We start from the raw sequence: 27,241 nt of genomic DNA on the forward strand, positions 1-27,241 counted from the left end.
ACAGGAGACCTGGCTACAACCGACATGGAGAAGGCCGAGGTACTTTTTTGCCTCGGTCTTCACCATCAAGTGCTCTAGCCACACCACCCAATTCACAGAATCCAAAGGCAGGGACTGGGAGAATGAAGTACCACCCACCGCAGGAGAAGATCAGGTTTGAGACCATCTAAGGAACCTGAATGTGCACAAGTCCATGGGACCTTGAGCTGTATCCAAGGGTCCTGAGGGAACTGGCAGATGAAGTTGCTAAGCCACTATCCATCATACTTGAAAAGGCATGGCAGACTGGTGAACTTCCCAGTGACTGGAAAAGGGGAAACATAACCCCCACTAAAAAGGAAGACCTGGGGAACTACAGGCTGGTCAGTCTCACGTCTGTGCCTGGCAAGACCATGGAGCAGATCCTCCTGGAAACTATGCTAAGGCACATGGAAAAGGGAGAGGTGATTGGTGACAGCCAACATGGCTTCACTAAGGGCAAATACTGCCTGACAAATCTGGTGGCCTTCTGTGACGGGGGTTACAGCATTGGTGAAGAGAAAAGAAGAGGAATATTTGCAAATTTATCGAGTTTTTACAGTTCTTGTGGAACCGTCAGAAAAGATGTGCTGTTTATATTACTACAATTATTGTGGCACAAGAAGAATAATGAATGAAAACTGGCAAGAAACATCCTGACTTATAGCATAGGTTAATATAATATAAAATCCTCTTTTGTCTCTTTGATCTCCCTATTTTTAAGAACTGACATATGAGGAACATGCAGGTGTCTCCCTGTGAGAATAATTTATGTCAGAAGGGACTTCTGGAGGACTAATTTCAACATCGCATTAGCTTGCTTAGGCCCTTGTTCATCAATAAAGTTGGGGTGCTATGTGGCAAACATGATATCCTGTAAAGAAACTTCGTAATAGCATCTTTAAAAAAACTCTGTGAATATCAGGAGCCCTTGGTCTGTAGTACATCACATTTTGGTTCAATAGGCCCTCCAAAACAGTGAACATATTTTTTGTCTTCTGAATAACCCCTGCTATTTCGTTTTCTCAATCTTGTTCTGAAAGTGTCTGCCTGTAGCAATAAGTTCTGGGACAGGCTGTTCATCTGAAAAAATCAGCCAAATTTCTCCATTTACTCTGAACAAGATATTCAGGTCATTCAGATTATAATTCTTCTCAGTTACCTCTGGAGGAGCTCAACTTCATTGAGTATATATGGAAGTTAGCCTCCTAATTTGGGAAGATAAATTGTGTGTCTAAATGCAAAAGACACACACATTAATCCACCATTACCTCCAGGAGTATAAGTGGGAAAAAAAATGCAGAAGTCAAATAATTTCTACTATGTCCATCTGCTGCTGCTGAAACTGAAAAGGGAATCTGGATATCCAACATATGAAAGCAACCTGCATGAATTCCTTGCTTAGTGAGCACTTAGAGGTTATTTATACGTGGGATTCTTTCATTAGAAAAATAGCCAAAATTGAGAATCAAATGTGTACCTGGTGAGAAATTCTTAATTTTGGTGTGCAAAGTATGAGCCAGTAGGAAGCCCTACTAAGTTCTGTAAAACTGAGGTGGGTGGGTGTGCTTTGATGAGAGCATCTTTTTTCCAGATATACAGTCCTCAGCCAAAGAAGTGGTATCAGAATAGCCACTGTTCTAAATCCATGGCCTTACCTCTCTGCACTTTGTTTTCCTTCCTTTATTGTTAGCGAGACATACTGCTAACGGCAAAATTCTGAGCAAAAGCAGACCTAGGTAACTGAGCTTTTTTTAAAGAGAAACACCCACAAAATCAAAAACATCTTTGCTGATGCAAATTCAGAAACATTTCAAGAAATAAAGTCTCAGTCTTTTTCTAGCAATGGCATTCTTGAAGGACTGACAACAGATTTATATAATTATGGAAAAGCTAGCAAGTTTGCAAAACAGAAGGTTTCTGCATTTGGTTTCTAAATCTTTTTCTGAATATTTTCTTTCATTTTACAAGCTAAGTTCCATTCTCATTGTCTTAGCTGTTGGGTTTATCTATGTCATACTCCACATGGTAATATCTGCAACTCTGGCATCACATATTTTATCAATATTTTATTAAGATTCCACAAGAGTGAGAGGTTCTGGAAGTATGTGTTGCTTAAAAATACACATGCCCAGTCAGGTATTTTCCTACAGATTTAGTACTTTTCAATTAAAGACAGAAACTGTCAATGAGACTTTTTTTTTGTGAATATGTCTTCTTTTCCTGCCCTAATTTTTATGTTTTTGCTTTGCTAACTCAAGAACTCAATTGAAATCTGATTTTTAACTGACATCCCTCAGTGGCAAATCGCTCTTAGTGTACAAGAACAAAGGAAAAATTCCTGAAACATAAAATAAGAGAGTTTTTACCTTATATTCTTGTTTTCTTGTTTGCAGATGATTCTTCCGCATGGTTTACCCAGAATATTTGGGATCCACAAGTCTATATGGAAGAATTATACAAGATTATGCTCTTGAACATTGCAGCTGAATGCTGCATTCTGTTCATAATAAAATCTCTTAACTTAATTACCTAATTACCTTGGACTATGACTTATTTTTAGTTCTAGTATTAACCTAGGAGAAACTCAATCACTAAGCTGTGCTTTTGTTTATCTATCCTGAACTCCCATTCGTGATGCAAAAGCAAGAACTTCCAAAAAAAAATTGTATTGACCCTTGCTCCTTTGGAAAAACAAATCTTAAAGCCCTTCCATAATTCCCTGTGGTTTCTCACCTCACACGTTCCTCTCAGATGTTCCACAGCATCACTGTCACAGAAGCTATTATGTCCTAAAACCGACCTCATGCATCAGTGGCATCAGCTCATCAAAATCCCAGAGCTGCACAATTCGTCTTCGAAAGCCAACCAGCAATTTGGGCTGCTGCAAGAAGAGGAAAGAAAAGTGATGTATAGCCTATACTTAACTCCAGGAAACTTAGACACCAGTGTGGTGACAGAGGAAGTAGCAGCTCGTGGCTTTAGCTTCCAGCCTTATGATATCACTGGAACCACATTTTCTGTTGTTTCACCCTGGATGTCTCCTGTAATTCTACATAAGGCCCATTCTAGCATCTGGTATGAGAAAAGACGAAGCCCCTCATGTGGATGACTATCTTGGTTTTTGGTTTTGATGTGCACCTCATTTGGGTCTCAAAAGGGAGAGGGAAGGCGGAGGGTGCTGCCAGCGGGTTGTAGGTGGGCATGTCAGCTCAGTGGTGGCTGGGAGAGGAACACGCTGCACTTTGAAGGGTAACTCTAATTTTTGTAAACATTGTGAAACATGTCCCAGAGTAAGTGATGCACATAAAGAACAACTTATGATGTGACTTTATTTGTGTAATACTTATGCTCCACTCTACTCATCTTATTTTCTCTCATTCCAATTAAGAAAAGGAATAACATTACAAGCATGGGCAATGCTTCCTAAACACATTCTTAAGGACCAGGAACAATGTCTGTAAGAGACTTCTCAGTCACAGTTGCCACATGCATTTAGGGAGTAAATCAAAGACAACAGTTTCCCTCTTAGTACTGCTCCTTCCCAGACTCCTCTACTTCAGCTTCCCACAGCTGGCTGTGAATGAAACCCTGCTTTGAAGTGAGATCCAGCCATAGAAAGTGCCAGGCAGAAAAACTAATCTTCTGGACTACCGACATTTTTGGGTTTGAATTTCCTTGAGACTGATGCGGCTGTACGTGTGTGTATGCATGGGCTCTGAGGGGTGATGTGCACCCTCTCTGGCTCTAACCCTGCTCCCAGAGCACCTGCCAGCAGGGGGGCAGCTCTGCAGGTGGCAGAGAAAGAGGAGCAATCACCTCTGCAAAGAGTAGCTGTGGCGGAGCTCAGCTTTGCAGCAGCTAAGCCCTTCTGTGGCTCTGCCCTTTGATCAAAGACACTAATCCCAGAGCAGTTTTATATATTTTTATATATATATACACACATGTACACACACAAAAACACTTCAGCTGTAAAAAAAAAAGAGTAATTTTTAATGTCACAGACCACAACAAGGATTCTTCAAACAACCCAAGTTTCATTTATTTTTGTCAACAGCATACCAAAATCAGTTAATAAATCTCACAGAAAGAAAGAATGTGGTTTATGTATTGAAAGGAAAAAAAAAACCAACAAAACCTTAAGAAACAGAACTTTTAAGGCAAGCTAAATATATAACTAGCTCTAAAGAAAGAGGAACCTAAGAGCATGAAAGGAACATATTTTCTCAAAGTAGTATCCTATTCTCAGGAACAAAAAAAATTTACTGACAGTCTGAGTCTGGCACTGTTCTCAAGTATTTTCTTATATTAGTAATTTTACATGCAACGAGTGACTTACTAATGTATACTGAGAAAGCAGTTGTTTCTCTTGGATAAGCCAGCTCTTCTTTTCAAAAAGAAAAAGAAAAGCTCTCCTTTTCATCTCTCATGGCAAGGCACTTCGAACTAGTGCGGGTGATACCCTGAGTGGAGGAGCGGCAAGGGAAAAGGGCAGATGCTCCTCCACTTGCTCCTTCTGTGGGCAGCTAGCCTGCATGCCAAAATTAAGAGGGAGCATTTCAGGGTGCCCAAACCCAAATCCTGCCCCAAGCAGCAACCCCCAGGAGGAGCCAGGCTGTTCCTAGGGAGTCCCAGGGGAGATATCTTCCTCCTATACAATCCTGCACTGGGGGACTAAAAAGGGGTAGTGTGAATGTCCCCACCTGTCGAACTCTCCAGTCTAGACTGTCCTTTCATGAGGCAACCTGCTGCAGACTCCCAAGTGCTCTCTACTGTTGTTTCATTTGGAAAAATAAAGCTCACAGTTTCGGCCACCAGGCTCAACCGTTTTCTCATACCTATCCACACAGACTTTTCTGATTCTGCCGCAGGACAGAGGGCTCAGCCAGGAGTTTAAAGGCAAACTGGGCACAACAGAGCCTAAGCCTCTTTGGAAATTCTCCTAGCTGGTCCTCTTTGGCTGGAGGTAGGGTTGCCATTTCACTGAGTGTAAGCTCAAGAAGGATGAGCAGAGGCAGGGATTGAAGGACAAGGGAAATTCTGCAGACCCAAGATCACCTAAATGAAAGATGAAGTAATCTGAATATCATGCAAACAGCACTTAATACCTCATTGCCTTGTGAATCTATTATGTTCTTTCCCTCTCATTTCCAAGTCTTCCTCTATGTGTCCTGAACTGTGATTTGTTGTGATTTGTTTTATACTGCATAGTGTGCAGGGAAAAAAATAGTCTGAAATTACATTAACTCCTGTTCATAAATTCCTGATAATTAAAAGAATTTCTGATAACTTCTCTCTCCTTCTCTCCCTCTCCCTCTCCCTCTCCCTCTCTCTCTCTGTGTCTTGTTCTCACTCTCTCTCAAAATATTGTCAAGCCTACAGTAGAGCACAGTAGCTGTTGTGCCTTATTAATATGATACAGTTATTTTTCATGGACAGAATTGGAAAATTTCTTGTAGTATAACTGAATGGAAAATGCATGTTGGCAGAATGAAACAATACAAACTGGAGCATGACCGGAATCTGAATTTGATATATTTTTGTTCTTGAGGAAGAGTATTGTTGAGACAGTTAGTTCTTAATCATTCTTCACATTCCTCTGCCTGATGATCACCACATGCCTACCCACCCATTAAGTGGACATAATGATTTTACTTCTTATTTTTCTTAACGCTTTTTATTGACCTCCTCCCTTATCTCACTTTCACTTCCTGTTTTACGGGGGCTTTTTCTGCAGAGCAAACAAATTGACTCAGCATTAATCTCAAATGTCTATATTCTCTCTGGTCATTATGCTTTGGCCTCATTTTAGATAACAAAATAGCTCATGCTAACTATTCAGTATGAGATATTTTATATGCATCCATATGCATATGCATTAAACGAAAGCATATCCAGGAAACAGCCTCATGTCATTTTACAATGATGCAGAAGACACATGCCTATATTGCGTATCCAGACACATCCCTTCATCTCACTGCAGTAAACCCACTGCATTAGTTGCCATCATCTGTTTGTCATTTCTACAGGTAAACAGTTATCTATCTCCTTCAGCATAAATCTATATTAAATCCTTTTTTGTTAGTTATGAAAGTGTTTTGGGTTATTTTTAATTTGGGTGATTGTGCATGACAGTGTTGTGTAGGAATAGCTATGCTAGAGAATTGCATTATGTTTCAGGTTTGTTGCTGCATGTGATCCAGCTGTTAATGTAAATAATTTTTGAATTACCAGTGTAGAGGACGTCATAACATTTTTCTTCACTAAAGCTTTTCCTTCAGGCTAATTCTTAGTTTCCTGGAGAGGCTTTGAAGGCTTGCAATAGCTAATGCCAACGCTTCCTACATGTTTTATTCATGCAAAGGTGTTTGCTTGCCCTCAAGTCAATGATCAGAGTGCAATCTAAGTTGGTCACTTTAATGCAGACTATGAGCACACTGCTTGGTCTGTACTACAGGATTAATACCTTATTTTAGTATGTGATAAGTAGCTTCAGCAAGTTTTGAGTTTAAGCGAGGCCTGGGAGAACTAGAGAAACAGTGCATCCTAAAATCATGACATTTTGAGAGTATCGAAGAAATTTCTCAAGAGGATTTTAGCAATTTTGGGAACCTTCAGATTTTGAGACTGGACTGGAGTTGGCACGTTAAGCCCAAAGAATCTAACCAGGAGAGGTCTCCAGCCTTTGTATAGATTAAATGCAATTTTCTCAAGTTTAAAAAACTTAAAGGAACTGCATCTTAATGGCAATGATTACTGAAGACAGTACCCAGAGGCCTTCCAGATACTGTTACCCCACTAAGGCTCATGTCCAGCAGCATCTTCTCCAGTACAACAGTTTCTCAGCACCACAATCTTGAAGGAAATTGGTGGGGATTAGAATTGTTGCTTTAGTGACCCCTATGGAAAAATCTCTTCCCACAGAATTTGGGGGTGTCCCACTCTCACCAACCTGACCATGTTGTCATTGTCCCACAGTAACCTGACCTGGTTGCCATCCTGCCTACTCGTACCTCTACAGCACCTTGACCTGAGTCATAGTGCCTCAATGATACTTTTCCATTTGAACCTTGCTCTGGAAACCCTCCTGTTGAAATGCATCCTTAACAAAGCAGACTTTAATTCTGACTCCCCAAAATACCTGCTGTCTGCTTTCAGAAACTGCCAGAGCTGCGAGTGCATCCCTTTTGCATCTGATTTCTTCATGTGGGTGACAGCCTCTGGAGAGCTTGTACAGAGTTCATCTGCTCTGGAGGAGGATTTATCTTTCAACTACCAGAAGCAAATCTACTCACGGTACTGAAACCTCTCTCAGCGCTTATCATCTCTAAAATCATTGTAGTTAGAGGAAGTCATCATTGAAGTCATTACATGTTAAGGGGTGTTTTCAAAGAGCAAACAAAGCACACATAAACTTCTGTTTACCCTTAAAAACTAAATGTCCTTGATCTTGATCCAAACGTTATTAGAAAAGTTGACATGTCTGCCTTCAAGGAATTTAATAACCTCACAGATCTATCCCTGAAAGAAAACAAAATGTTCCCACAAACAAAGGAAACCATATTTTTCTTAAATATATGAGAAAAAAGGCAACTTGACAGATTACCTTTACAGCTGGAAGTAAAAAAAAAAAACAAACCAAAACCAAACAAGTCACATGCATCACTAACATGTTAGTGAAAAAGAGCAAATGTACTATTCAAAAAAATCAGCATTGTAAATCGTATCATAAAGTCTTGAATTTGGGTCTAAAAAATGTTTTCTTCATTTGTGCAAATCAGTTTAAAGATCTTAAGGGTACAGCTTGTTTGAATTTGTCTTCAGATGTCCTTGGTGAGGCTTTCAATGACACTGAATTAATCTTTTCACTTAATCTGTAATATTTGTATATATCTTAATGAATTGGATTTCACCAGTTCTTTTGCATTTAAAGAATTAGATAACTTTGAGGTATTAGACCTCAGCTATAACAAACAGTACTTTTTGGTGGCATGTTTGGAACAGAACCTCCTATTTACTGATAACATTCCTGAAGTAAAAATTATAAATTTAAACTTCAATGAGATTTCTCCATCAGTAACATCTGAACTAAGAAGTTCTTCCCTTCAAAAATTGGGCTTCAGGAAGAACTATCTCATTATAGTATGCAGAAATAGAGACATGTATTATATAGGATGGTTTAAGCACCTCAAATATCTGACACATTTTAACTTTTCTTATAATGGACTTCTATATATCTCTCTGACAGCATTTGAAAATCTGCCAAGGAGCTTAAGTGAACTGTATCTCAATAACAACTGAGTACTCACTCTTATCTGGGAAAAACTTAGCTACTTTAAATCCATGAAGCTGTTTGATTTAAGTCAGAACTGATTACAGATAGCTATACAGTTAAAGACTACTATACAATTACACACAGCTGCTTCACACTCTGATTCTGAGACATCATAGCAAAATTGCTGAAGTTTCTACTGAGTTAACTAACAACAGAGTTGCAGTCCACTATATCTAGAGCTGATTTGTAACCAACTGCAAGCCTTAGACAAGAAAACATTCCTATTGGAAATTATACACATTCCCTTAAATCAAAAGAGAATTGTTTTCATTACACCTGTTCATTCCAGAAAACCAAAATTCCTATTTTGTGACTGTATCATCTGCATTAATTCAGTCAACCAAGCACACACATTGCGTAGGACACACAAGAGGCAGCAGGAAAGCACTGAGCTTTCATCTGGCCTGGAGGAAAGGGGGAGAAGTGGGTCCTTCTTTGCTCCAAGGGAAGAGTCTGGGAGCTGGGTATTGCCATGGCGAGCAGCTGGGCACAGCATGTCTAGATGGCAGAAAGGCAGTGTTTGCACCCACAAAAAACACGTGAAAGGTGCTGTGGCCATGGCCCTGTGGCAGCTGCCAGAGGCGCCCTTGGCCAGGAGGGAGTTATTAAAACATTTTTAATTGGCCACTCTCTATAGACTGTGATTAAAAAAAAAAAAAAAAACAACACGGAAATGTCATAAATTTCCATTTTGCTGAAATTTTATGCTGCCATTTTCAGACACGTGCCTGTTGGGCAGCATAGCCACTGTAGTCATCTTCCCTCATTCCAGTGCCTACTTCAGAAGGAGAAGACTTATCTTTTGGAAGGGCCATTTTGTCTCGACCAGTTGCAAAGGGACTCATGAAAAGGTCAAATGTAGACATCTATTTTACCAAATGAATCCTACATCAGCGGTACACTTTATCTCATGGGCATCTAAGGCTAACTGCTAAGCTTGTTCACAGCCCACAGTTAGCAAACATCTGTAATGTAAATCTTCAACCAAGCCATCTATGCAGAGCCTTGTGGTGAGTGTCCCAAACACACACAGTGCGTGTGCCATCCAACTAATACGTCTGGGGTGGGTCAGGCTTACTGCTCATGGGCTGATTGATTGGCTACTGAGGTTTTTTGCAGGAAATTGGATGTTTCCCAGTGCTGTTGGAGCTGTTGCACAGTTGTGACATGCATGCTGTACAAGTGTGCTACAGATTTGGCTGGTTGCCTTGCACCACTTCATATGTGCATCTGCGACTGACTGGCTAGGGATAGTGCACATCCATAACACCCACACAGCTACAGAAAATTTTTGGTGTCCATATATTTAAAACTGAGGAGGCAGACCAAAGAGACAAGCCTATCTAACTGACAACCTTACTTCTTTCCAGTAGTGAGATCCCTCCCCCACTTATGGCCAGCCTCTGCCTTCCCCCCACTGTGCTGGGACATGTCCGCAAACAGCAGTTCTCCATTCCTGAGATCAGCCTTTCTGCAGCCGGTTCCTCTCCGCTGTCTGCAAGTAGACATGATGCTGGAAATAGCTCTTCAGTCAGGCTAGTTACCCTGTGGGTAAGAGCTTGTAGCATCGAGCTTGGGATGGACATTGGGTCTGATGCAGAGCAGTTCGGCCCACAGGATTACTCTTTAACAATCACAGGTTTAAGCTTTTTTAAATTCAAAATTATCTCTTCACCATTGCAGACCAATCGTGCACCACTACACTTGTTTTCAATTTATCTTCCTTCTCCTCTCTCCAGAACTACAAATTGTAAAATAACTGGTTCCTGTTTCTTAGTTTTTGATTCCATCTTCCCTTTAACTTTTCTTTCACTTCCCAATTCAGACAGTATCCAATCACGTACTCTTAAAAAAACTTGTCCCCTTGTTTATTCTGCAGGTAGCTTGACACTGTCATGTTTTAATTAATGTATTTGGTTTGGTGCCTAGGACAGCTAGAGAAGGAGATTTTGACATTAACTGCTTGTCATCAGACATTTTGATATATTGGAAAAGATTTACTGAAGGCAGATTTTATATCTTCTACAGTGATGTAGAAATGAAATTCTTGCACATGGTTTCCATGGACATGATGTTTACTGCAGGAACATGGGATAGTTTTTCAGTCAGCCTACTCCAACTAGTGAGGTTTCGCAATTTTTGAAAGTAACAAGTTGGAATATTTCACTTTTGTTTAGATTTTTTTTTTAAAGATGCAGTGATCTTTTAAAGATATGAACAGAACAATTCTATTAAGGCTTAAAAATAATATTTTTCTTTTTGTATTGAACAGACACTGTCAAAATCAGGAGGACTGGTATTCAATTTCCCATGCATTGCTGCTAACATTTCCATCCTTTTTCTGCAATGCCATCAGGGAACAATTCAAGTCACAGGAACAGAGACAGCAAAGGGCAGCAAAGGAGTGCGCAACATTAATCTAAACTGAATCCTAATGAAGTCAATGGTAATTTCTCCGTGACTACAATGGCTTTGAATCAGGTCCTGAGGGGCAGCTTTATAAAGTAATGTAGGTGCCAGCATTTTTGTAAATCCCACTTGATACCTATCTGCATGTTTGGATAGCTGAATAGTAGGGAATTTCTGCACTATCAGATATCCTTATGTCTCAGACAAGGTCATATGCGTCTGCTACTGCAGTCCTGCAGTCTGCATTACACCTTGTTGAAGCTGCTGGGCATCACCACTTTATTTAAAGTGGTTATGAGAAGTCATTAAACTCTTCCCTGAAGGTCAGCAGGTAAATAGGACTCTCTAACCGCCCATCACTGATTTCTACAAGAAAGGCAAAGGCAGCTTAGGAATTTCAAACTACTTGGAAATAGGTGCTTTGCTGAGTATAGTCCTAAGCAGGTAGGTGTCTCCGCATGCATGAGTTCATGATGGGGAGAGGGAGAGCTGAGCAGTGTGAGACAGCTTGTAGGAGAAGCCTGCAAAGGCAGCAAGGGTAGCATTGTGGGATGGGGAAGGAGCCAGCAAGAGTCTTTGCAGGCCCTGGCCAAGAGAATGCTTGTGCTGAGAAAAGGAAAATATCTACAGTGGCTGGGACCATCTTTGTTGTGGCCAAGAAAACAAGACTTTGTCCATTCTTATGAATAAAAGTTTGCAGAACAATCAGAATAAGAAAATGCCCGACTCAAACATCAGGTTCTCCAGTTATCTGGAGTAACCTACAAAACTTGAATTTATGGCTAGCTGTTTGGATTAAGAGGAATTGCATGCATTTTACCAATGTAGTGTCTAGTAAAGGGTTTATTTGTCCAGTCAGTTCCTTTTCTGGCACCTGCTGTGGCTTCATCTGCAATACAGTTACAGTACACTTCTTTCCTTTTTCTTTTCTGAATAACTTTGGAGATCAGTTGTTGCTATCTCCTTTGAGTCTTGATATTGTTTATAGTTAGTCTGTCTGATTTCCAGACCTTTTCCAAAGCATTTGCTTTCAAGGTCATTTAGACACTTGCTTCAGCCTTTGGTGTGTTTTCAACATGTGCATTTGAACAGGGGATATGTAGGCAGTCCCTATTCTGAGAGCCGCTCTTTCGTCTGTAGCATGGTCTTCGTGAAAGGTCCATGGCCATATCCTGACTGCACAGGGGAAGAAAAGATTTGGTTATATACATCTGCACACCACTGGGTTCCCACTGTGAGGATATCTAGAACTGCAGCCAGACAGGGAGAATCGGTGCCCTCCAGCAGGTCCCCAGACCTGGAGGGGGAAGGTATGTGATACACTATGGAGCATGCCTGCCCCTGGCTGTAGGCAAGGACAACCTGTGACACATACAGTCTAGATTATTAGTGATGAAAATTTGTTTAAGCTGCTGAAGGCGAGGCACTGCTTTGGTACTTGATGACATTCTTTTCTTCAGGTGGCCGCCCTTGGTAGGCATCCTCCTGTGAGTTAGATTTGACTCATCTCTTGCATGGCATTGCCTCCTACTGTAATACAGTGGGAGCCACTCAATTGCTCAGTAGGTCCATTTTTGGAGGATGTTCTCCCCTGGCTGATCAGTATCTTTGTCTATTTTCATGGGGAGGGACAGTCCTTAAGGCTTTTGTCTGTACTTATAATTTAGAAGGCTTGAGCTGGCAGTACCATTTTAATATTCTGGTACAGTGCTCTTCTGGTTTGGCATGCCTGCTTCATATCATTTTAACCTTTTTTTTTTTTTGTAATAAAGTCAATGTCTGACAAAGGGATTTTGAATGAATGAGTCTGTGTTTGACAGGCAAGTTTGATTAACCCATTTGTGCAAGTTCCCATTTACCTTAACTGTTCAAGCAGAACCTTGGCATAAAACTTTGATGAGGTTCATGATTTTTGTTGGCATGCAATAGACCTTCAAGATGTTCCAGAGTGAATTGCACTGGCAGCTGTCAAATGCTTCCACAAGCCCAGATAAATTTAAGTCTCTGAATACTTTTTGAAATCTGCCTCTAATTGAACTAGGCTGCACAATTTCTGGATTTAAAACCTGCTGTCAGTTTTTTTCTGGATTTAAAACCTGCCCTATTTAAGGGCATAAGATGACTGCACTGGTTGGACCATCTTTTCAAGTTTCATACCATAGCTCATGTCCATGAAACCCAGGATCATCTATAAATTGCAGATGCGTGGATCACATGAAATCACAGGCATTTCCTACTTCAGCCTGGCACGTACCTTTCTCAGCCTAAATGATGAGTACTTATCAGTATAGGAAATAGAAGATAAGCTCAGAAATATTATTTAATGACATGTTGTAGCAGGATTTGTGGTACTAACCCCAAACCAGAAAAAAAAAATACAAAAATAAGCTCAAAATAAAGCTCTCCTGCATTTCTTTTTATTTTCTACTTGGCTAGAGCACTGCTGCTGAGACACTCCTGTTGCCATAAAACTTCCCCTCACACCCTGAGCAAACACTGAAAAGCAATTCTTTACCCCATTTTCATCAAACCATAGCTCATGTTCAAACCCGTGTGATGACATCAGCAATGCAGAATATTTTTTAATAGTACAAAAATACCACCCTGTGCCCTCAGAAAGCAGATAAGTGCTAACACTCCTCCCATCAGAACACAAATTTGGTGGAGCTGCTTTGAGTGTCTGCTTCAGTTTATAATCAGAAGAGTGACTTACTTCCCTAATGTTGTCTGAACTGAAAAGATACAGGACCGAGCCTGGTTACTATAGCCACTGAGTATTTAGTTAAGTATTCAGAATACCTGTCTGCACATCAGGTTTATGAACCTTGTTCAATAAGCTAGAAGATGTTGAAGATAAAAATTGAAATGAGTGAAAACATTTTGTTGTGACAATTTTGAAATGAAATATCCTAATTTTTCATCTTGAAAAAGACTGTACAGAATGGGAAAGTAAACAACCCCCAAACTGCTATTACTGTTCCAATAAATATGTCCTATTAGATTAGTTAGTGCAAAGGGGAGCAGAAGCAGCTATTCAGGAACAATTCAGAATATCCTGTAGCCTTCACTTCTGAGAGCTGTGCATTGACGTACCCATATGCAGAGGAGGGAACTGAATCCTGGTCACAACTCAACTATCCTATTGGCTCTGTTACTCACTTCAAATGCTGAGCCTGCACAGAAATAAGGGGAAGTGAGTCTTTTTTCTGTCTTTGCTAAACCAAGTAGCAAACTTGGATCAGTCAGAATGCCTTTTTGGTGAAAAAACAACTGCTCAAATAGTAAAGCCTGCCCTTCTACATGAAAATTTGAATAGCTGCATTTGTGTTAGTGAATTTTTTAGGCATTTGTTTTTCTTCTTTTAGGAAAAAGAAAAGTGTACCATCCCACAAAGAACAGCGCTGCTCACTCTTCACCATCCATGCAGAGTTTGGAGTCACCAGGTGCTGCTTACAAACCACCCCGGGAGGTATTTGCACAGAACACCACTTCCTCCTTAAGCCAGGACTGCGGCTGTCAGGTGGGAAGGATGCTGCTGCTGGAAATAAAATGAAAATGCTACCACTTCACTACTCTCCTAAAACGGAGTCAAAGTGCACCGAGTGAATAGAAGCAAAGATACCAGAACGTGACACTCCTGAAATTCTGACTCCTCGATAGCCTGAGAGGAGTCTGGCACAGAGATGGTCTGTCCAGCTGAGGCGATGAGCACAAGGTTTCTTTCATTCAAAATCTGAGATGCCAGAGGTGCATTTGGGAATGGGAAGAGACTATTTTGGATCTCTCTCCTGAATTTGGTGCTCACATCACAGCCACAGTTTAAGTGCCCAAGAACTAGCTCTTGGATTTCACTCAGTATGCTGCTCCCTCTGAAATGCAAATTTACGCACCTCAGTACTTTTAAGGATTTGAGCCCAAAGTGTGCTCTTTTAAATTGCCTCTGAGATTCCTCTGCTTTAGGAGCGAGCCAGTAAAGTCGTGCATGTATGCAACAAAGTCTTCTGTCTGTGGCTATCTAATAATAACGACAGTGACTTGCACTGTGTAAGCTTATGCAGCCTTTTTATGTTATGGACACCCAATGCGGCAAAAAACGCCCTAAGGAGCAGGAGCATGCAGTGAATGACAAAATTGTCTGCCTTTGCAGTGGTTTTACGCTGTATCTTCTGAGCAGTTTACCAGAATATTCATCTCTGACAGGACATCCCCCAGTTTAAAGCCAACTTGTCTCTTCTTGCGACAAGTGAATAAAGGCTGATACCAGAGCCAGCGTGGCCACTGGGTCACCCTGGGTACTAAACCACAGCCAGATGCTGCTGGCACTGCCTGGCCCGGGGGGGAGCTGCGCCAGCTGCCTCTCTTATCGCCCTGGGCTGCCTGTGGGCAGGCTGCCTTCGCCTCTGCCCCTCCTTTCGAAACACTGCCCGGGGAAGGACACCACCGGCAGCAGCGGCTTAAGGGATCAACATCTATTTTCCAACAGCGTGCTCAGTGACGCCAGGAATTCAAGACATTGCTGAGCCGGACAGACAACCACACCTACCATGAATTTTACTGCTGGGTAAGTGGCATCAGCATCAGCCCCGGGGATATATTTAGCAAAGCCTTCACCTTAACAAGCAAACAGTTGAGAACAACTGCTGCTGCTGAGTCCCGAGCAAGCCTAGGTTAAGAAGTCACCCAGCTAATTCAGGGGTACCGAAAGGAATAAGAATTGTTTGTGCGTGTTTTTTCAATGGCTCGATTGGACAACTGTGTACTTAGACTGAATGTTGATCTTCTGTTTTTCTGAGATTTATACATATATGTCACCTATCCTACAGACCATTCTGTAAACAGAACACTTCTACTAGTCTCCTTTGATGCATTAAATGCACTTTTTTGCTAGATCTCATAAGATTTTGAGTGGAGATTGTATTCTTCCACTAGTTCATTCTTGCTGTGTAAGTATCTAGAACAACACTTTTATTAAAGCTTTTGCTTATTACTCCTTTGGCTTCCTTTCTCTCTCTCTCCCCTCTGCCTTTCATCTATATTAATTTATGTCCCAACTTTTACTATCAGCATTTCAAGAGTTTTAGGAGTTTAGGAGTTTATGTACTCCCATCCTTTTCCCTATGCTTTTTAAAATCACCTAGAGGAATTACTTTCTGTGTCTTTTCTGATAATTTTCGCTTTAAAATTTGATCCTTGGAAACTCTTATTCACTAATATTAAACCACCTCCCATTTCAGAGTACATAAAAAAAAAATACAGGTAGCTGAAAAGTATATTATGATTCCAAAAACATGTAAACATACAATTTTTTTTACATTAAGATATTTTAGCTCTGCTTACAAAGACTAATATTGTTTGAAATGTTACTCAGTTCACTTATCTGTTCATGCCAAGAGCTGCAGTTTATGTTCCAAAAAGCTCTAAACACAGTTCCGTTCTCTATCTCTTTAAGAAGATTAAATTATTGGTTTTTTATGTTTTGGCTGGTGTTATCCATTTTCACTTAAGTCCATCACTAAGAATTTTTAAACTTCTGACTTCACTGTGGACAAGCCCAAGGACTCAGAACGTACGCCAGTATTTCACGGGTTTCTAACCATGGTGTGAACAACTATCACAGAGTAATTTCCCTCTGTTTCCACTGAAGCAGGTAACACAATGTGGAAGTCCCTTGGTGCATATTGTTCCAGAGGGTTTTGCACTTTTTTAAACAGGCTTTGGAGAAAGTCCTAACAGGCTATTTCTGGCTAGTATCCAGTGCAGCTAATTGCTATACCATATCCTTAAAAACAAAAGAATGAGGTGAAGCTGAAGATATTCCTCTGAAGGGGATACATATGTTACTTCTTCATACGCCTCTGCTTCAGCAATTCATGTCCAGTAGATAGATGCCCTTCCTCAGATTAGCCATGCTAATGTAGCTGAACATTTTTAGGGCAAGAAGCCACAAATACGCCCATTTCTTGTCACAGGCTGTATCTACAGCAGCATATTTGTTTAGACATGGAGTGAATGCAACTGGAAGCAACTCTCCCACTTATTTGTCCTTGCCGTGCTTTGGTTCACCATGTGGAACGGTCTTGAAACACATCCTCTGGTTTCCTCTCAGCTGAAACAAAGCTGGAAGACGTTCTGCAGAAGCATAGCCAACGGGCATTCAGTCTAAGTACTAGACTATAGTATCTCTCTAAAATAAACCTCCCTAAAATGCATATAATGTGGACAGTGAGTCCTGATCACCAACTGTTTTGCTCTCCAAATCATTCCTGTTGTGCCAGACCATGTGCCGATGTGACCGATCTGTCAGTATAAGCAATGTTAAATGCTGCCCATGAAAACAGTCCAAGATAGTATTCATTCCTTTAATGCAACCTTTTTAACCTTGAGAGGGAAAAACTTATTAAACCTGCAAACAACTAGAATCCATGATATTTATAAAGTAGCTAACAGTTTTTCTTGTGACCTTTTTATAAATGCATGCTTTGTGTAATTAAAAATGATCTAGAATGTGATTATTAGAACCATAGGACAGAATTATCATATTACTGCCGTTATTAATGGGCCATTCATCCAGCTGTTCTCTCTTGAGAAAACCTGTTCAGACCGTTTTTCCCTTGAAATAAAATGGCTGCATCCAAAACTATCTGTTTTGCTTGCTCTTCGTGATCCTCATGGACCAGAAATCTTCTATTACCCCAGAAAACTACCATGTCCTGTAGAAGCAGAAATCATCAGTTCCTTCACAGTTTTTCACTGAAGCTTGAAGGTTTTAACAATAAATGGAAATAAATGATAATGCTGTCACTTTGATACTTGCCTATATTCATATCAAAGCAGTTTCCGATGACATCTTTCAGAAGTTCACAAATCTTAAAGAATAACCTTAACCATAATGTGTCAGGTCATTCCTATCCTATTCCTTTTTTTTTTTTTTAGCTTAACAGAATTAAGGAAATTACATCTCAGTAGCAATCCACTCAAAGTACCCAAGGGTTTTTCACCTCCCATTGCTTTACCAGGACTACATGTCAGCAGTGCTGTTTGCACCACCAGGAGTTTGCTCTGGGAATTCCATTTACAATGGAATGTATGAGCAAGAACTGCTACTACAGCAATCCCCATGGAAAAAAGTTTGATTCAGGAGACGGGGCTTTTGCAGGTCTCACTGATTCAACCATTCTTTCTTCTTTAGCAGCTTTACCAGTGCACCTCTCCATCTGCTCTCCTCAGGAACAGAACTTTACCTTTGCTTGACTAAATAAAGAGCATTCATTGATGGGATTTAAATATACTGTTCAATATGGAAGCTCTTGATCTAAGCAGGCATTATCTGAGGTGCTATAATGCTCATTTTGTAGGTGAGTCCTGTGTGGGTAACACTTCCATCCAAACATTTGCTGGTTTTGCAAAACCTTTAACAAGTTAAACACTTGAATTCTTACTAGCCCTTCTCTAACTGTTGTACCTGCCATCTGGCTTCATAACATGCCCCAGTGGACTGTTTTACATGTTACATTTAATTATTTAAGGAATTAAATAGCTTTTGAAAAACTCTTGCAGAGTTTGATCTTTCTATATGAAGTTATCTTTAAATTTTGAGAAAAAAAATATACTGACAGTATCTAAACCTCACATAGTCTTTTTCTTCTCTAGTATCTTCAAAACGATTAAATCTTCCATGTTATGTTTTTGAAGAACTATCTGAACATCATTCAAAAACTCTGTTTCCCTAAAAAAGTCAGGCTTTTTTATTCTGGGATCAACCATATGAAACAACCCAACTTCATTATCTTTCAAAGGGTTAACAATCTCCCAGAAATTGATTTGCAAGGTGTCACCTTTAGGACAAGGTAAGACTAGTCTGTTAGAATTTGTTGGGGAAAAAATCCATTTAACTTTGTGAAAAGATGACTAGTTGAGCCTTTCATGCACTTGCTAGGACAAAAACATGGACTATTTATTTTGTCTGCTCTCAGACCACAGCATACCTGACCTTGCAAAGCACTGGATCTGAGCTTTAAAAGCATCACTTTCATTAACTCAGATCAGTTTAAACTCAGATCACTTAATAAGCTTTGGGGAAATTACCTGCTTGAATTTGTCTACAAATTGCATTAGTCAGGCTTTGAATGGCACTGAATTCAATCTATGTGATTTTAAATATTTAAATCTGTCTATCAAACAGTATATTGGATTTTACTTGTAGTTTTGCATTACAATAAGTTAGAAATCTAGAAGTACTAGATTTGAGCCACAACAGGCAGGACTCATATCTCAGCTGGCATTTATGGAAAATCTCCCTTGCCTGAAGGTTTTTAGCTTATGTTGGAATGCATTTTCTACATGTGGAGACGAACATCCAAGCAGCAATCCTCCTGAGGAATCAGCGTTCAAAGGAAACCACTTCAAAGTTTTATGGGGCAACAGATAGATAAGGGAAAGACATACATTTTTAAAGCATCTCAATAACCTAACACATCTTGGTATATCCCACATTAAACAGGTAACAAGTGCCACTGAAGCACACTTACTATGCTAGTTGTGAAAAGCAACAAAGTGAAAGCCTTTGACTTAACGCCCTTCGGTGCATTTACTCGTGTGATGCCATATGAGCAGAGTTTTGGCCTTATCGTGACTGCTGATGTTTCACCCAGAGACTCCTGGCTCACCCTGCTGATAAGGCTTAACAGGATTGCAGAGATTTTTGTGGGATGTGTTGTTGAAAAAGGCTGTCCTCAGTACCTCGGTCATGCTAAGAGAGTCAGTCAACCTGCAAGGCTTGAAAAGACATATAGTGAAAAAACAAACTACAAAATAATGACTTCATCAAATGGACACAGCCTGCAAACACCTTCATACCACAGGCAGCAACAACAGACCACTGTGCAGCTCTGTATAACCATATAACCAATAACCCTGTGCGGGCCCTACCTGGCAGATCATTGCACATGGAAGAGATAGATAGCGATCCACGTAGCAGTTGACCTGAGCAGCGCAGGCTTGTGCTATGCCATGCTATACTACACGTATGACTTGGCCTTGAGGACTCTGCTGTGCCGCCCACATCCCTTGCTGTAGGATAAATGAAGCTTTGATTGTAACCAAAGAGCCTGTAGGCAGCATCCACTTGTCACCAGTGATGATGCCACCAGCACGTCCTTGATTTTATCTTGAAGAAAAGCAGCATGTTTTCATATAAACATCCTTTTGCACCACAGTAAAAATGATGAATAGAGCTGCTTTGCTTCTAAGAAAATTCTATAAAAATGCTAAAGACAACAAGCTGGTGGATCTCACCATGGATGGGGAGTTTAGGCAGTGTGCCATGCCATGGCCAGAGGTCTGTCTGATGCTGTATCATTTTGGGGTTCTCCGCATCAGAAGGGACATAAGATGCTATAACTTGTTATCACTTTTTGTGGGATATTAATAACATGGTTAACTTTCTTGAGAGTGCTTGTGCCTTTCTTCCTGGCACCTCCTGGGGCCAAACAGACACTACCTATGCTGCATCTGCAGAGATGCACACGATTTCCTATTTACTGTTATTAGCATCATTGTGACAGCAATCACAGAACATTTATTTTACTGGGATGCTCACTACACCTACCACTCCTGCCCATGAAGTGCCTGGCTGCATGTCCATGGCCACACAAAACACTCCCCGTAGCACACACATTGCATAGGAGACCCAAGAGGCAGTGGTGACCAAGCTTCACCAATCTTTGATCTGGCCTGGAGGAAAGGGGGAGAATCCAGTTCTGCTGTGCCCAGAGGGAAGGTCCTGGGAGCCGGGCACAGTATGTCCAGGCAGCAGAAAGGCAACACTTGCCCCCAGATTTGGGACAATGCAGCCAGCTGCTGCTTAAGAGAGATACAGCGAAAGGCATCACCTTAAGGTTCAAAGAAATTTCTGCTTTTAAGAGTGTTTACTGCTTATGTGTAGGACATCTGTTTGCTCGTTCTGAGAGACCCAGGAGTACTCTCTAAGCCTCTCTACCCTTTGCCTTAATCATCTGTGCAATGCAGATAATGAGAATTGCTTTGCAAATCATTTTGTATCTGTAAAGTGCTTTGAGATAACGAGATAAAAGATACAGGGAGCCTCATCTTGCCAAGGGGAGATCTGTTGGGATCTCCCAGGACAGTGCCCAGTCAATATTCAAGCTATTAAAATTATTGACGAGATATTGCTATTGATCATTTCAGGTGATTCTGACCTTCTCACACTGGCTGCATGCAATGATTAGAATAATTTTCTGAGGTTTGCTCCCCCTGTGGGCCTTGGTATTCAGCCATGTCAGCTGTGGCTTTATTTGGCTCTCTTCCCTATGTGAAACTATCACAGAAGTTGGCTGATCAGATACCCTGGCACAATAAAGTTAATCACTTCCAGCCCAGCTGAGGGGAATCCTCAGAGGAGCCTAGGCATATAAGCCCCAAAAGACAACAATCTGTAAGGCAACAGCCAAATATGGGAGCTGAATTCACAGCCTTCAGTCAGGTTTCTCCTACAGAGCATGGGACAGAGAAAGGCACCTTAAGGTGGAGTTCAAAACAGGCAGCACATTGAGTGGAGGCATTCTTAGGCTGAGCAGCAGGAGATGTGCTTTGGGAGAGAGGCACACTTGCAATCCTGCCCACCTCCTGCGATTTATGCATCTAACCACCAGTCTGAGCAGATGCTGGAGTGTTTATGTCCGTCGAGCTGAATACAACAGGGCCAGGATTGATACCTGTCCTCATGTCACTGGCAAAAACAATGAAAAAATGTTTTTTTGATTCTTTTCTGATTAGAGGGTGGGATTATGCATGGGTAGTGAATTGCAGTTAATCACTTTAGAGTGATTTTTTTTTTTTTTTATCATTAGTTCTTGGTCTTCTTTCCTTCCTTCAGGTCTGTTGCAAATCCCATGACTTGTGACTTTGTCCTTAGTTGTGTCTAGCAGAGTAGAAGAGACACTCAGAGGTTTCATTCAAATTCATTCTGAAATCTGGATGCAGTGGGAACAGCTTGCCTTGCATAGGAGCAAGTTATTGCCCTGATTATCAGGGAGGGGAGGAAACAAATATTCACCTTCCTTTGGCAGCAGAAAAACCTTGCACACACCCTCCTGTCAGGGTGGTCCTGGAATATTGCATCCAGCCTTTGGATGTGAGGTATTTAAACCTCTGGAGGTTGTCCAGAATTCGGACTTGCGTTTTCTTGAGGGCTCTGGATACATTTCCATGGTGGAGATTCTCTGTTTCAAGCTTCCTCCTGAAAGCTGGAGTCTGCTTTCCTCTTAGTGCTCTCCTGGGTCCAGTGTTGCTTAAGCATCTCCATTCCTTGAATCCCACTGAAGCTGTGACCTTCCTGGCTCTACAGGTAACATGCCACGATCCCAGCAGCAACGGCAACATCCCACTCTTTTCACTAAAAAAGCAAAATGAAAAATAGTATATGTCTGCAGAAATCATCCAGCTCCCAGAAGGTGAGGTCCCTCTTTCTTGTTCATCCTTCCTTACGTCTCTGTTAGTCTGTTATTATTCAGGTAAGTAAATAGAAAGCCCACGGATTGCCCTGTCTGACACCTCAAAGCTAAGCAGTCAGCTTCTCATGCTTTAAAAGCCTGTCTGCTTCTTGCGCTCTCCTAGCTTCTCTGTCTCTGTCTCTTTTATGAAGCTTTATAAACATCTCAGTGAGCTGCATCCTCACTCATGGACTCACTAATGATACAGCCATTTTCAGAGTAAATGCTATGAAAATAACTTCATAACATCAAACATAATCATAAGCTATATAATTTCCTAAATGCCACCAAAATGGAGATTGGAACAAGTTTCAATCATTTAAGCATCTGGGCATTTTCTTTCTCTAAATAGCTTGTCCAAGGGAAGGAAAAGAAAAGGAGCTGTTAAAGCTCTCTGAGGGTTTTGGGAATAAATTATGCAGTCTAATTATGTACAAAGCTACAGGCTTTGCACATAAAATAAATAAAATTTACTTATACTTTTATTGATAATTAGTATGGGCATTTCAAAGTCATGCTTATCTTATTTGCTAGCTCTTCACTGGAAAATTGTCAGCATTGCCCTGAAGAACAATATTTTAAATAATCAGTGAAGTTTCTAGAGGTGCCCATTGTGTACTCTGTGTTTAAGACCTATGAGAGCAATAGACATGAATGTACATGTACATAAGGAAAGCTTGGGGTTGGAGTTCACTGGGCCTTATATATATGTACATAAATACTTAAGGTACTAAGCAGGGAAGCGTGGAGTTGTGTGGTCCCAATGCTCAGATCATTTCCTCTCCTTTGTGCTTTACCTCCTGAATGGGTCGCCAGCTTTGTGATCTTTCCTGGTGTAACAGCTCATCGTGCTGCTATGTCCCACTTGGCCATATTTGTCATCAGAACTAATATTCCTACACTGGGTAAGTACAGAGATGACTCTGTTAAAGTCAATGAGACTTCCAGTTACTCCAGGACAAACACTAGAAAACCACAGATCACTTCTGTCTACACGCTGGCCCCTCTGGGTCAGTTGATCAGTAGATGACAGCTTCCAGTTTTGCCATTATGATGCATATATATTTTGCTAACTTTTACTGGAATGACATTTTTTATGGCAGAGAGATAAAGAGGATGAGTATTTTCATTTTTTAAAGCACATGCAATGCTGCCAAGAATTTGAGAAATTGGAGGCTGAGTCTGCTCTTCCTTAACACTGATTTCTGTTCACACATAGCTTTGTGTGTGTGTGTCATTGGAATCAATCTCACAGCTCCTGACTGGAAAATCATTGCGCTTCTGGAAAAAACATTTTATTAAAATGTATGCTTTTAAGTATTACACAAGCTGTGATTGCCTTATGAAGTCTCCCAGGTAACCCTGTCATGGTGAAAAACATAAGAACTTTCCAATATTACTTCAAAGTATATTTGTTTACACAACACTGTATTTTAATCAAATATTGAGTGATGCCATTAAAGTATAGTAATTTTGCTTTACAGCTATTTTTCATCTTGGTTTCAGACTATGCTAAAATTCAAATGCTTTTATGAAATATTTTGGTATGTTTGGTTGTTCTTGATATTTTTAAATTCAGTTTTATAGCATTTTATTGCATTCTAGTTGCAGAGCACAATCTTCTCTGTGGTCAGACCAGTTGCACAGCTATTATATCACCGCTTAATCACAATTTTAATGACTATCTTTTGATGATAGTCCTTTCACCTCTTTCATCTCACATTCTTCCCCTTTTTATTTCTTCTTTGTAGGTTTCTCTATCTGAATCTTGTCTGCAACATTTTAGTAGCTTCTTTCTAGACATATGCATGTAATATTTTGCATAATAATGTTCTTAAACATTTCCTATTTTTTTTGGCTTTGTCTTTCCTCATAAATATTATTGTGCTTCAAAATACTGTTGTAGTTTTGAGACTGGTACATCTCTCTTTCCATGATACTTAACCTTCCATCCACAAACAGGAAAGGAACAAAGCCGACCAGGGAAATAAAGATGTCTGAATGCTGGTGCTACAAATTTGATCTGGCACATTCAATAAGAGATTTTTTACTGTCTTCAACTGGTTTTGGAACATTATAATAGCAATACAAACACATTCCCATATGCAAACATATAAAAGTAAAAAAAGTCTGATCAGAGACTCTCTTTCAGAGAGATGAAAGATTTCTAGCATTTTCATCTTCCATTAGCAATAAATCCTATTTCTGTTTAGTAGTCTCTACTGTCTGTGCTGTTGGTATTTATTTAGAGAGGTATCTAATTTCTCTACAGTAGCAATGAAACCCCAGATGAACTCTGTAGTCCTTGTGCTGCAAAGACCTTCCATGAATTCAAATTCAATTGCTGGCCTCTCTGTTTTAAATTGTGTGGAATAGCAAAACCGAGGTATACAAATGTCTTGGAAAAATCTCAGTGCATGACTACATGTATTTATGATATGACTTTTTTAAAGCTAGTGCTAAATACCTGCTAACAGCAAAATCAAATTCTCTTTTTTAAAGGAAACTTGAATGCCTCAGTCATAAGTCTGTTATGAATCGTACTTTGATATTTCCAAAATTTTGGCTGCACCCAAGTATCCAAAATACCACCACTTAATGTTGTAATGAACAATTTCTCTGTCATTCTTGGCTGTCGTATGCATCACCTGGAAGGAGAGCATAGAGATGCAACTGAACTGAAACTCTCAGACAACCGCAGGAAGAAAGTTTTAGAAGATTCTTTTCAGGGCCTGAACAAGCTGATGAAAATAAATCTAGACAGGAACCACTATCCAAAGGCAATTGAAATGCCTCATGATTTATGCAAGAAAATGGTGGAAAGTGAAGATGAATCTTTTGCTAACTTAGCAAATCCTAGGGAATTGCTGGCTGATGAAAAACATTTATGTAAAATACCAGCTGGGTTTCCATTTCCTTTAACTACTCTGAATTTGAGAAATAATTGCATATTTTCCATCAGCAACTTTTCTTTCAGCACTTGCACAGTGGCAGAACTATTTGGAGGAGACTCAGCTTTACAATAATCCCTGAAGGGAAAAAAACCAAACACTCAAAGCCCCCCCAAACAAACAAAACCCCCTAAAATCCCAACCCTTTCTTCACAGAGCATTGCTTCTCCCACACCTTGCGACCATACCTCTCTGTGAAGACCCTCCTCAGAGGCTGAAGCAAACTGCCCCTTCCCTGGGGGACCCATGCCTGGGGGCCAGGATCGGCTGCCCCCCGGCAGCATGGGGTCCGGTGGGGGGGCCCAGGCCAGTACCCAGGACACGGGTGGCATTGAAGCCTCCCTCCAACGAGACCTCCCAGCTGGCCTTATGGCTAAAACCTGCTCCTCTTGAATTCAGCTACTCAACAAAAGATACGGCCCAGGGGAGTTTTTAGTTTTAGTGTGTGTCATTTACAGCTTCTTGACTCATCTTTTCATCACGGAAGTGCAATCCCAGGTATATAAACATGTCTAACTACTCCTGTAACCTGCTTCCCTCCAGTAACTGTATTTAAGAGGTTTGACGTTCAAGGACTTTATAATGAACAGCTAAAGCCCTTTGGAAATCTTAAAAGTCTTCCTACCTGCAGTTTTGGAACCCTATTTATCAAGCAAGTTGATCTCACTCTTTCACTAAGCTAAGTACAATTTCTTTGTCTGGCAGGAAAATATCACCTTTATCACAGGGTAGCAACAACAGGGCTATTAGTAGGAAATCAGTCAGAAACAGATACAGACCTGGAGTAAATAATATGCCCTTGCCAGAAGATAAGCCCAGAAATGATATATCTTTGCTGCAAACTCAGTGCAAAATCTTTGATAAATCCTTCAAAGTTCAAACAGTGCTTTTCTTCACTGACAAACAGAAATTTGAAGGCGTTTAGAGGATATTGTGTTTGAATTTGTCTTTTAATAGCATTAGCCAAGCTCTGAATGGTACCAATTTTATCTTCCAACCTAATTTGAAATATTTAGATTTCTCCAGTTATAAACTGGACTTAGTTTCTCATTATGCTTTTCATGAACCACCTACTTTAGAGGCATTGGATCTTGGTGGAAATAAGCAGTACTTTACTGTGGCAGGGATAATACATAAGTTGAGTTTTATCTATCTCTTTTTTTTAAGACTTCGAAAGCAACAAAACAGGACTTAAGGAGGTCTACCTCAAGTGTATGCACATGAATAAGGAAGTGCCGAGAGGACAGAATGATGGTGGAAGCTCTGACACTTTTTTGGAAATCACATGTGGATGTTTCTCTGAAGTGCTATACACCAATGCCCACAGCATGATGAACAAAAGGAGGAATTAGAGGTCTGACTGTAGTTGCAGGGCTACAACCTCATCAGGATCATACAGATGTGGGGGGACAGCTCATACAACTGGAACGCTGTGATCTTGGATACAGGCTTTTTGGGAAGGACAGGCCAGGATGGTGAGGTGGTGGAGTTGTTCTGTATGTGAGAAAACATGATGAGCCGGCTGAGAGCAGGCAGGTCAACATGAGTGACAGTGTTGTGGGTGTCTGCTATGGACCACTTGATCAGGAAGCAGAAATAGATGAGGGCCTCTTCAGACATCCAGAAGGTGTCTCACATTTGCACGTCCTGGTCCTCATCGGGGACTTCAACCACTCTGATATCTGCTGAAGGCACAACACAGTGGGGCATAAGCAATCCAGGTTGTTTCTGGAGTGCATTGACGACAACTTCCTGACACAGGTGACTGAGGAGCTGACAAGGGGAGGCACTCTTCTGGACCTCGTACTTACAAAAAAGGAAGAATTGGTCAAAGATGTGAAGGTCAGGGGTAACCTTGACTGCAGTGACCATGAGATGGTGGATATCAGGATCCTGAGCGGAGGGAACAAAGCAAAAAGCAGGACTACAGCCCTTGTCTTCAGAAGAAAAAAACTGAGGGTGAAACAGGTTGCCCAGAGAGGTTGTGGAGTCTTCAGTCTTGGAGACATCCAAAACTT

General features: G+C 40.7%; 1 protein-coding gene across 1 annotated transcript; it reads left to right on the top strand.

Annotated features, from left to right (window-relative positions):
• Positions 1-24,878: 24,878 nt before the first annotated feature.
• LOC309602627 (toll-like receptor 8) lies at positions 24,879-26,912 on the top strand (the record flags this gene model as incomplete). Its single annotated transcript, XM_082336330.1, has 4 exons — positions 24,879-25,177; positions 25,929-26,007; positions 26,149-26,330; positions 26,756-26,912. 4 exons carry the CDS (start codon positions 24,879-24,881, stop codon positions 26,910-26,912), a joined length of 717 nt encoding a protein of 238 aa, XP_082192456.1.
• Between the last annotated feature and the right edge of the window lie 329 nt (positions 26,913-27,241).

Source organism: Platalea leucorodia (genome assembly GCF_965183815.1).
Source record: "Platalea leucorodia genome assembly, chromosome: 2".
Classification (NCBI taxonomy): Eukaryota; Metazoa; Chordata; class Aves; order Pelecaniformes; family Threskiornithidae; genus Platalea; species Platalea leucorodia.